This window comes from Argopecten irradians, chromosome 3 (assembly GCF_041381155.1).
Source record: "Argopecten irradians isolate NY chromosome 3, Ai_NY, whole genome shotgun sequence".
Taxonomy (NCBI): Eukaryota; Metazoa; Mollusca; class Bivalvia; order Pectinida; family Pectinidae; genus Argopecten; species Argopecten irradians.
Window position 1 is genome coordinate 51,766,487 of NC_091136.1, and position 13,426 is coordinate 51,779,912.

Consider the following 13,426-nt stretch of genomic DNA (forward strand, 5'->3'; position numbering starts at 1 on the left):
CTTTGCCTTCCTAGATTATATAACATGTCCATCAAATAGGCTATGGAAGCACTAATCCATGTGCTAACACATTTCACTCGACAAATAATGCCATCAGTTCTGAGCGACTGATGGATTGGAATTTAAAATCACTTAGTTATATTTTGATTAACTATATTGTAGATAGGCTACCACAACAACCACACAATGACAGGTAACAGAGCCTTAATGCATACGATAATAAGACATATACAGGTTTTATATTGGTATTGATTAAGTGTCGGCAAAGATAATCTACCACAATTCTTAGACCATCTCTAGATAGTAGGTAGTGTTATCATCTTATCACCATGGCAACTCTCTACCAGGAATCATGCCCTTAACTCTCTCTCTTAACTCTATATGACCCTAATATGCTATACTGCAGTTCCTTTAATTTTAAAATACAAATTGGTCTCAAAATAGTAAGACTCGAGCCAAGGATTATAAACTTGTGTGAAACAACCGTCATTTTTGACTTAGCAAGTCACAGAGCACATTATAAAATGTAACGTCACTTTGGTCAAACAAATATTGATATTGTAAAATGAAGATACAATTGATCCCTATTAAAACACTGGCAGTATGTTTGTACATACCAGATCATTCGAGGGGCCTTCATAGCGTGATGGCAGTTGGCATTTAGCGAATCTTACTGTGCTTACCATTGTGATGATTAGTCTGATGTGTAAATAGTATGAACAATACCCAAAACATCCACCTCTGTCACATTATACAGGTAACAAATGAACGACTTTATCATCTTACATGTACAGGATTTCAAAAAAATAACTTTTGGAGCCTATTTTAGTATTATGGCCTCATGGTAAAAATAAAACTAATGAAAATGTGGGACAGAGTAAAGGGATACAGACTTAAAAGTCATATCACTACGCTGAAACGGGATTTCATTGAAAAGCATTTTCACCTTAGGACTTGAAGAACAAAGGAAATCTTAATGACAAACATGCTTATTTTTTCACATGAATACCCATGCAGTCTTGATCATAAACTATGTGTCTCTTCTCAGCATCAATGTCACATAACACCGTGATAGGAACCTATTGTTTTATGGATTTTTATATGTTGATGAAAAACCTTCTTTGTTGTTGTTCACCTTGAAATTGCATGTACAGGAACTGTAGAGGCAACATCTCATGTAAACATTTAATTGATTCCTAAGCTATTATGGGTGAATTGCATGAAGAAAAAAGGATAGGCATAGATAGAAGTATGATCAAACGTGTATTATTTCTTCCTTGCAAACAAATATTGATAGGGTACCTTGCGGTTTACGCTTGTGGACAAAATGCTTACGGCACATATCCTTTGATATGCGTATGAGCGTGTGTTCTGCGATTTCAATACTGCTTAAGGTGTCTGGAACATGAACGATTATTGTTTAACTCATTAGACATAAATTATTACTGTAAAATATACATAACGGTTTTTCTGATTAGCTGACCTGTGATTATATACAAATATAGGCACTATCTCGGCAACAGCTATTTTTTTCTAGGCATATCGCCCGAGAACGGAATCACAGCACGCGCTGGCTTAGTCTGACGCGCAGTGACTGTTATTTGGGGCGAATTCAAACTACATGCGCGTGACAGCATACGTTAGACGTGTTGTGTGGAAAAAAAGTGTTCAATCAGCATATATATGATGTGGGATCGATTGCATTTGTACGATAGTTTTAAAGATGGTACTATTTCAGAAGATCATATTGGGATAACATATTTGATTATTAGGCACAGATAAACACCGGGGTCTGAGATCGGTACTGTTATAGTAGTAGACGTGCTTCAAAGTTTGACTGCACCTCTTAAGTGGAGTTGTTCGATACGTCAGAAGCAGAATACTCTGTGTATCGATTTTACTTGAATACGTACCGGTATAAAAGTCGGCGAATCAAAGTTTGAACACTTTCGCGCTCACATTTGTCGCATTGAGCGTGTTGTTTATCACAGTTTCTATGGAATCATAATGAAGTGACAGCGTATCGTCACACTTATATATGTATACAAGTTTATAGACTGCAGTGTTCCTCGTATCTTCTGCCAAAATGGGATGCAGTCAATCCGGGAATGTAAGAATGCAGGATTCCACCATTCAACTGGACACCTATCTTACTCCAGAACAGGTGCGCCTGGTCAAACAAAGCTGGATGATTCTAGGAGAGGACATGGAAGTTACTGGATTACTAGTATTCAAAAAGTAAGCATCATGTTTATTGTTTCTCGGTATGAATATTAAAAATAATATTTATTACGATGCAAGAAGGAAATGAAGTTTTTCTTTGATCTTTCTTCACTGTTTAACAATGATAATAATGACGTTGCAAATTAAGTTAATCAAATGTGTTACTAAGACAATGAGTAAGTGGTAATGACGAATCCAGGTATTGGTATCACAAAGTTAAACTTCAGTAATATGGTTAATTGGCACAAAAGAAAGACAAGGCAAATTGAAATACTGGCGTTCAGAACACGTTTTTGACAGGAAGGCAATGTCCATCTTAATGGTTGTCTCTTTGCATCCTTTGTGTGCATACGTATTGACATTCATTTTCCCTGTGAGCTAAGCTCGTTATTTTTTTTATTTTAAGCATTGCATGTCACTATTTATTAATTCCAAAGGACCTTAAAGATTTGTTTGCAAACTCTGTAAACCCGCATAATCAATTCTCACAACATTCTTTTCATAAAACAATGAAATTAAAAAAGTGACATCAATGCTTATAATTAATTTTTAATGTACGATTCGATTGATTTTCAATGAATTTTCCTCAAATCAATGCGCAACGGCGATGTCTCTATTAGAATAACTTTGGATTTCGTCCCATTCATAAATTATTTTATTTCATAGGGGTATGAAAATTTGACCAATCAGAAAGTCAGATTTAGTATGAAATCAAAGGGAAAAAAGTATTTCATTTAAATGAACTGCCGTTATCTTTGTGCAACATTCATTATGTTGTTCAAACAATGTTCATCAATTATTCGTTATCACAATTGTAAGCTTAGTTTGATTGTTCAAGTTTCTGCTTTATGTATTACGATCATATTCATATATTTTATAATATTTTGATTTATAAATTGAGAAACATTTTAATAAATCAATATAGAATAAACTAGGGATACTTTATGATCGGAATACAGGTAAGCACTGCCTTCAATAAGTAGCGATGTATCATATGACACTGATCATGAAGGTCGTGAAGGTACAACTCATGATGATCATAGTTAATTGTCCTATTAACTTTATGCATCCGCTCACAGCGATCTGTAACCTCTCGGGAGTGAGTCCCAATTATGTGTAATAACACCGCGGTACTGATAACGGTATCTCATGTCTGTGGACGCACTCTTACCATTTCATACTGGAATGCTGGTAAGGCACTCTCTGTAATTATCAACCGGTATATCATAAACAGATAATAATCATCATACGTGACGGATTGATTAAGTAAATATATCAATGTTGGTAGGTAGATTAATGAGATGCGACGATGGGTACAAATATATATTTGACTGAATAGAAAGAAGAATCACAATATATATCCGTATTCAGTTCGTAACAAAATCGATATTATTTCAATGATATTAGGAGGCATCATAATTTAGATTTTTTAAATGGGATATCTGATATATGTTAAAGCATTGATCATCCGTTCTGTTAGCTGTAGACATATGGATCCGGTGTGTCATAGACAAGACATGTGGAGTTCGATGTATTTATTGTCACAATGTGAAGACTTCGATAGTTGTCATAACTTATCAATACACATATCCGATCTTAAAGCATTTTAGTCCAGTAGAACATTGGTTTATATTGAAAATTATATCTTTTTTGTAATTCTTTCAACGGCTTTGCATGAATGAAAGAAAAGGAGAGTTTGGTGAAAACTGATATCGATTTGGCCTGCACGCAAATATTCACTGCGGTCAGTTTGTGTAATTTAAAAATAGCTCGCTCACTTTTAAGATACGACAACCTGCAATGCACTTACGAGTAGGATACATTATATCAGGGGACAGTGAATTATTCTTCAATCTTCAATAAGATCGAATTCTAACTCCATGGCTCGAACTACCAAAGATGTTAATATGTTGATGAGCGTGATAAATGTTGTTGTGATTGAGAATTGAACACATATAGGTAGACACTCTCTTTCTGGGTATGATTCATGTAAATGGTGCTTGTTTTACACTCCTTCTATCATTGTTTTTCTTAAAACGTCACAAATCTTCTTTTATGGGTAATTGTCATTAATGAAAAAGAACCTTTGTTTGACTAGGTGATTATTTGATCAACCGTTATTCTATACCAACAAAGTGTAATAAAACTAACGACATTTATTACCTTCCACACACGTCTAGATGAGTTTTTTTTACTACTTTAATACTTTATGTACCATATAGCCTCTCTAGAACCATTGTATAACCATTCTATGGTGCATGTGCCTTTCCAGGGACGTACCAACATAATTGGTTGTATTTAAAAGCCGTACCATTGACGTAAAATTTGTACTAAGGTCGCTAATTGACTATCGGTATCTCGCTTATCTTTTGATTATCGTTTAATACAGGTTTCCCAGGAGAAGATATGAAATATTTAGATATATGGATATTGTTTTACGGTATTGATCAATAAACAACCTAATTCTATTGCGAAAAAGTAGGAAAGTAGAGTTCAATTAAACGAGGAAGTTATAACTAGAGATCAGTTTGCAGTTGAAAGTATGCTCAAATTTTGTGTTGATGACCTATTAGATATCCGTTGCACACTATCTATGGAAATCGGCTTACCATAGACTCTTTGAAATTATGACACAACTTTGTCAAGGACGTTGTAAAGGTTGACTCATTTTCATCTTGTTGGGAGAAAATTTCGATAATAAAGATTTCTTTCACTGCCGATATTATGATACTTTCGTTTGTGTTTACAGTCATAACGGTGCAGTTTTGAGGCGTTTTTCAAATGTTGCATCTATTCGGAAAAAACGATCGAAATGAAATAGAGCTCATATCATATCTAATATTACGGTACAGAAGCTTGTTTGATATCAAGTATGTGCGAAAAATATCTTACTCAATACAGGAACAACCTTTGTACTGACCATATCAAGGAAATGATCAACTTCTTGATATGGTCAACTGCATTGGAAGTACGATCGTTCATCGTTTCAACATCAATTTTTATTATTTATTCTAAAGACATTGAAAACTATCATCATTACAATGAGTTTTGTAATTTATTATTGTGCATCCGGATTTCATATGCCAACAACTAGTGGTACAAAATTACGTCTAGGAAGTGCTAAATACAGTCATGATGAATTAATTCAATGTACTTAATAGACATGATTGTAGGAAGTACGCGTGCTTACCTAGGAAATGTTCAGCTCTGCTGTACCTAGGAAAATGTTCAAATCTCTGTGGTCATGTCTAGATATTGGACCTAGGAAATGTTCAAATCTCTGTGGTCATGTCTAGATATTAGACCTAGGAAATGTTCAAATCTCTGTGGTCATGTCTAGATATTGGACCTAGGAAATGTTCAAATCTCTGTGGTCATGTCTAGATATTGGACCTAGGAAATGTTCAAATCTCTGTGGTCATGTCTAGATATTGGACCTAGGAAATGTTCAAATCTCTGTGGTCATGTCTAGATATTGGACCTAGGAAATGTTCAAATCTCTGTGGTCATGTCTAGATATTGGACCTAGGAAATGTTCAAATCTCTGTGGTCATGTCTAGATATTGACCGAGATATTAGACCTAGGAAATGTTCAAATCTCTGTGGTCATGTCTAGATATTAGACCTAGGAAATGTTCAAATCTCTGTGGTCTTGTCCATATATTGTATGTTTCGTTAACACTATGTGTAGTATAGGGATTGTGTGCCTATTATGGGATGGAGCGCGATCAAATAAATACATATTATCGGGTAATGAATATACCAGTTCACAATAAAGAATTATTGGACATATCTTCTTCGTGCCACGGACAGTGACAACAATACAAGCTCTATATATCATTGTTTATACTTTATGTCCATTAAATGACAATGATACTGAGTATTCTCACCTCCAGAGACATAGCTACATCGCTACTTCCGTTGTAAAGCAGGAATACTAACTCGGGCGATCAAATCAATATGTTATCATGTCATGAGTTTGTGTGGTAACACAATTAATCCGTTGCCTACTGAAATTATATCTATCTGAATTATTCCTGCCGTGCAAATTTAGTTAGTCTAGTTTAGAATCGGTGAACACGGTCCTTATATAGACCTTAGACCTTGAGACAATACCTAATATAACGGCTGAATAATTTGGACAAGACATGACCCAGGTTTGGCGTTACACCAAAGAGGACACCGTTAGACATACTGACATTTGATTGATTTTTATAACAATGGATTATAGATAATATTTTGACAGTCTAGAAACACCAATCAATAAACAAGTATAAATGTTCCCCGCACAATCCATTAATACTACAGATATTCAGATTCACTCCATTGCGCTCCGATCCTAGAAAGCTAGAACAGATTTACAACTCGATATTAGAGATCCAGTATCTGTAGTATACATTGATGAAGACAGAAATCAGGGTGAAATGAGGAGTTGTAGATGTTCGTTCCGGACATAAATATTTGGAGACATTTTATCGACTTGAGCCGTCAGATATATATCTTGTGTAATAAGAGATCCGGAATAAACAGACTCACCAATATCAACCTTGACCTTTCAATGGAACTTCCAAGGAATTAAATCTGTAACCTCCAATATCAGAATACGTCTCAAATGATGAAATCGAGAACACTTAGCATCCTAAAACATAGGCTTTTATTTACCTTGTACGAGTCAGGAGCAGACTACCATTTATTTTCATATTCATTTCATTTTATCAACTTTGACGATTAATTGGTCTCCTGAGAAAGCTCGGTTGGGTACGGTTCTAATTCATTTAGATGTGAATCATATGCGTTATCTTCATGACCCTTTGTATTCATGGTTTGATATTAGCGCCATGTAATTGAAAAAATGTAATACGATACCAATTCTCGTATGTATGTCCGTATGATAGGATCGAACAAAGAACGGTATATCAATCCTGGAAATATCCTACTTGTAAAATTCAATCTTGCTCAGATCCCAAGGTTACAGATAGGAAGAGACAACCGCTGTTCTCGATTGTTGTATTTTCAAAGATCTGATATTTCATCCTCAGCACGATTGGGTCGTCTTTGTAGGTGAAAGACACTGTCAACTTCAACATATGTTAAGACAATAATATCAGCAATGATTAAATGTTTATTAGGCTTGGAAAAGACTTTTTACAGACCTTTTTTAAATTGGGAGAGCTAATTATAAAAAGAAAAGCATTTACTTTTCATATTTTGACTTTCTCATTCATCATTCATAATCTGGTTTTTTATATGACATAAACTTAACATTGAAATTCACTATTTCGTATTTTTGATTCAGTATTATTTATTTATTGACTTTTAGATGTAGGAGAGGTCCTACGTTATCATTTGTTCATACCAAATAACTTATATTGTAAGTATTCACCCCTCACCTCCAACTGAACCAGTCCACTTATGGTAATTCCTAAATGAACGTGTGCGTTAGTTGACTTAAAGCGAATATGATCCATTAAAATTTAGTTACATATAATATAGACTGTTCGGTTGTAGGTTTCTCTTTATGAATGATTAATCTAACGTGTTAGTTTCATCTATGTGTTATAATCGACAATACAATCAGTGTTTAGTTAATTTTACGTAAAATAATGCACTTGTAGTGCTGTTATTTTTTATATTTAATAAGGAAATAAGAATGAGGCCAATAGAATGTAGATACCAACATCAGCATATCATCACCATCGTTATGGTGAAGGGAAAAATGGAATCAAAACCAACTGCTGAAATTTACACGTGTAAAACAGAGACTTGTTTAGACAGATCGCTGGATATGGATATATCTAAATTGGAGACTTCTCAATTTTTCAATGACAATTTTGACGAAGGTCTGGACCAGACAACTCCATTTATCAACACCACATCTTAGTTTGCTATATATAGTCAAAGACCATATGAAGCAGACGGTCTTGGTCTCCAAATGGAAAATTGACAACCATAATTTGTATATTTGGTAAGTAAAACCTGTTGAATTCCTGCAGAATTGAAATACGTTATTGGATGGATCCACGTGTCTTATAAGAATTACAATGAATGTTGCATTATTAACATAATTATTAACATAATTGGGAATTGCTTTGTACTGGAACACAAACTTTCAAGGGTTTTAGCATCATCATTATTATATCGAAAATGAAATGTATTGAAATCATCAATATAAGATGTGACGTAAAAACAGTTAGTGTTAGTTTACAGTGGGTATCAAACCATGTGACTGATAATTCTAACATTTTAAAAGGAAGCACACATAATTCGACGACGCATTATGGGTACACATATGTATATAATAATGTTTCTGGCCGTGATGAGTTCGCCATGTCATTTAATTTTGGTGCTATCGAGTCGTATGGAATTGTTTGATATTCAAAACTTTAAAAGGGATTATATAATCCGATCTCGATAAACACATTTGATTATATGTGATGTTAAGAGCGATCAGTCTGAATACCTAATCTGTTCAATAAGTTCTACATAATCCATCCCATAATAGTCCTTCTGGTCACATCTTTAATTATTTATCATCGCGTACTCGTATCAAACGCTTGACGAATCAAAGACTTTTCATCTTGGCACTTATTGATTCCGACAATATATGCAAGACCTAATATCGTCAATAATTAATGACCATACTAATTCTTGGAGTATCTATACTACAGCGTCACCGCGTCCAGCCTCTAATAACACTACATTGACTGTCCTTTAATTTCTCTACTACAAATATTGTTTTCGTTGAGCTCACGAACTCGTATATATAGTATGATAAAGAATGCATAAATGATGAACATCTAAATATTTGATTTTTGAACAATGACTATGTTAATGTAATTATTATTTTAAATGCTTTTCACGAAATGGAATCTAGGAAAACCATTAAAAACTGAATCGGTGGATTTTTTTCTTTCTTTTAATTTTATTACTATGATTTTTTGGGTATTGTTTTTGGTTTCTTTATTTGTTTCATTAATTAATCAATACAATAAAAAAAAAAAAATAGCAATGTCTATACAGCTGATGATAAAAAACTGTATCCATGTATATAGAATAATTCCAAATAAAATGTTACTTCTAATACTAAGTAACAGTACATTAATTATAGTCGGGAATGGACGTTGGTAACTTGAAAGGATTTCGATTTGAAGTTAATAAATAACCCATTTTTTTCCAATAAGAAGTTACAACAAAAAATAACCTTATTGATTTCAAATGTTTTGTTATTTTAACTTTAGCGATGTCATACATACGTTAACCTTTCACTATACTGACAAGTACTGAAATGCCATATCAGCATATCAACTAGTCTGTCATGTATTTTTGTTTATTTCTAAGATAACTAATTAAAAAGACATTGAATGTGCGGGTTAACATTGTACCAGCGAAGGTCTTGTAGTCAACCACTTTCTATAATGGTTGGCCTATATAAAGTGACGAAGTATGCTTGACAAATTGACAAGATAAGTTTATTATTATGCATATATGAGATCGATATGCTCGTCCTTTCTCCACTAACTACCCCTTCATAACAAAAATTAAATTTACATAGCTTTACATATTTAAATGTTACATATTTAAATGTTATGCTTTGACACCGACTTTGACTATGTATGAAGGTCCAATATTCCGCTTTTGAAATGTATCAACTGTTCAGAACGATTGACATCAATTTATCATCTAAAATTAAAAATATCCGTCGTTGCCCTGATTTTTCAATAAATTATCCTTCGGTAAAATTTTTCAGGAAATGCGTAAAATGATCGCATATACATCTACCTCATACAAAATTCTAGCCCAAATTTCAATTACCATTTTTTATGATCCTTGTTGGAAAATACGTAGGTTTCGTATTTCATTATGTGCTTATCTCATGAAGGAGAGATAGGCTTTAGACCTCCTACTGTACCTCTCAGTCAACAATGGAGGATTGCCGCCAAGTTGTGTTCCGTAAACTTATGACTGGTTTACCATATTGGTATTTTTACACTTGAGCACAATTATCAACAACTAACTTTTAATTCAGTTAAGGTAAGCTGTCCTAGCACACACCAATGAAATGAAATGTTTGGTAATTTCTTAACTTAAAAATGAAACATATTCATATTATATCGATGACACATAAAGATGACTATTTATAATTAACTGTTCTTAATATCAGTTTTTGTAAAATTGTGATGTGGAAATTCAAATCAATAAAAGGACCGACTCATGGTAGTGTTCAACGATAGAAGAAGTCCGCCGAAAATATGTATAAATCTTTTTATTGAGACACCCGCCATAGTAGTGCGATTGGTCTAAATAAGATTAACGTCATCATACAACGATAGATATGTCTTCTCATAGAGATAGTTACCGTATATCATACACAACGATTTATTATTAATTATAATCCAGGTATTGTTTTGTATATTTTATACTGAATGGCACGTTGCTATTTTGGTTTAGACGTTACGAACAACACACTATAAAGTATGTTGTGTCTCCACATCGCTTAGATTAAGGTAATGGCAATAGTGGAATTCAGAGAACGTCTGTTATTGACGAATACGGACAGGAAAAGAACCTGAAAGGTCAGCATTTCTATTCGATAGGTCTACTGTTATTTAAATGCAATATCTTAATGAAAGACATCACAATAATCATCCTTTTATGGTCATATAGTTAATTTCTGTTGACTTATTGGCTGGGGAAGCTTGAGATTACGACATGTTTACACAACACAGGTAACACACAACTCTTTGGTTGGGCTTACCTGTCAATAGTTAATCATGTTGTAATTCTTCCTGTACAACTATTTCAGGCTATTTTATTGTATAAAGAGAAATGACCGAGAAAAAAGAACTATGTTTGAGCAATGAATGTTGAGAACGTTAATCAATATCGTGTTTATAATGGCTCAGAGTGTTAGCAAAATATTAATAAAAAATTGTAATAAGGAAATATTCTGACAAACTATTTGACCTTTGCGGTTAGTAATGTAATCCTGGAATTGGTCTTGTCTTTGTCTTGTGTAGCGTCTGTGTGGTTTGTAGCACTTTACGCTGTCTGTCTTGGAATAGGTAACGGAAATGTGTCATTAAATATTAACAAGCCGTCTATAGAGGACCCATTGGTCCTACAGGTAGATAAACATAAAGTAACAGAAGGTAGGAAGTGTTTGTTAATTCCTAGGAGTGACTAAATACAAAGTATGCCTCTATGTTTTCATAATGTAAATGGTATAACTTATGTCAAATAGTACGGATAAAGATAAGCATTTATACATCTGTGTTATTTAATACCTGACGATTTTGTATGGAAGCTACATGTATCTAATTAACAGTATGATATAAATCCCTAAAAGCCTATATACCTTACAGGGCACCCCTTTTGTGGAATTAAATCGCGATGAAATAATCAAAGATGATGTATAATGTATATAAAAAGATTATGATTGTAAGAGCATTTATACTGTTTGGGAATTCAAACAAGGACGCCCTGAAATCATCTGAAAATAATTATTCATCGCATTGGCTTTTTTATTTGGGGCTTTTTGCTTATTTGCTTATTTAATGTCTCTTAAAACGGGAATGGGTTGACAAAAAAGGTTCTGTTTGAAAGGGGCAAGGTTAAAGAAATAATACTTTTACAGGGAAAAACTTAAATAGTAAAAACTGCATTGATGACAGTTTGATTTGTATTCCATATTGCAATTCGATTCCCATGAGAATGCATACAGTATACGTTGTGGTTTTTTTTCGAGCTCTTCCACCAATCGTCGACGCCCACGTTTTAAGGTCTAGGTTTGGCCATAGGTACAAATAAGCAGGATGACATGCTACACCATGAAAGTTGAAGGTTTAAATTCACCCTCCTGCACGGCAGGCTTAATGTAGACATAAATGTGGTATATATCTTCTGTTTGTAACATTTTATTCGACGTCGTTACTTTGTTTCTGTATTCTTTATTGGCTATTTAGTCCATGTAAAGACCACAGGAGTTAGGCAAACCACGAGAAAGTGTTCCTACGGGGACTATCTATAAACGGAAGACTGATGGTAGTATGTATTGCGGTTAACTGGTATAAACACCACATGCTACTGCAGGCCTCCTTGAATGTCCTTGGGTAACAATCACGTTTGCCGAAAACATCTCTAAGTATAGACATGTTTTGCTGTTATAGTCAAGGACTGCATGGTATAATGTATTATTGAAGTATATATACGCAGCTAGTCTGCTTGTGACATGTTGTGTGCCGAACCTTCTTTGGGGTTTGTGATACTCTCCACTATCTTTTTGTTTTCTTTAATTCATCTATATATTTAACGCTTGAAGAGACATTTCACCCTTCAATATACATTCATACATACGTGTGACAATAAAAAATAAAATAACTGATTATATTTGTATATAATCCAATATCTCTTGTGACATTTCCAATCAGCTTATAAATATGTCATTGTCTTCGACGCTAAAAAAGTACATTGCTCTTTATAACGCACCAAACACATCTCATATAAGGCGTATGACTTCCCAAAACAAGTGGTTGAATAATAAGGATTAAACATTTTACCATTTTACGTGTTGTTATGAAACGTATACCGCTTCTTGTATGACTTCTGTATTACAGCTGACCTTATGTTACCAGTTGGACACAACCGTTATAAAGCTTCCTTCCGGGAGGTGCTCGGTCTGTAATGAAAGCTGTCAATAGAAGTGCCAATCAATGTTTCATTTTACCTGTAAAAGGCAAACGGCTTTATTGAATACCTGTGGTCTAATAGATGTTTTCAACAAATATGTTATTCGTCTCTGCATTTTATTTGATATGAAATGTTGGGTAGTTAAAGATTTACAAAAGTAAAATGTAAGTTAATGAGCACCAGTCCAAATCAGAGAAAGGTCAGGTGGTGTAATTTACACCCAGGTAGTAACCATAGAAAGGAACAAATGAGGTCAACAACGACCAAGTAGTCATTGTTAAGACAACAGATGATTCCTGGTGACATTATAGTGGTCACAAGGCTTATATCTATCTGACTATTAAGAGCAACTAATGAATACTTAAGTAACCATTAAGCGCCGATGTTGATAACTCATTAACGAAATATCGTGCTTTAGGGTGCATATGACAAGCTCTTCACTAATCGATTACCGTGGGCTATCTGACCCTTCTTAGGTAATAAATAGTTATGGCAACTGTGAATTAAGGTAAATATA

General features: G+C 34.0%; 1 protein-coding gene across 2 annotated transcripts in view; it reads left to right on the forward strand.

Moving 5' to 3' along the window:
- LOC138318980 (neuroglobin-like) overlaps positions 1 to 13,426 on the forward strand; it is a 134,701-nt gene that overhangs the window by 118,003 nt on the left and 3,272 nt on the right. Inside the window, exon 1 of one of the 2 annotated variants that reach the window (XM_069261843.1) lies at positions 1,853 to 2,238. The exons of the other annotated variant lie outside the window; for it this stretch is intronic. Coding sequence (XP_069117944.1) covers positions 2,087 to 2,238 — 152 coding nt within the window. The 5' untranslated portion in view covers positions 1,853 to 2,086. Of the gene's footprint in view, positions 1 to 1,852; positions 2,239 to 13,426 lie in introns of those variants that run through there. 2 annotated transcript variants of the gene reach the window in all.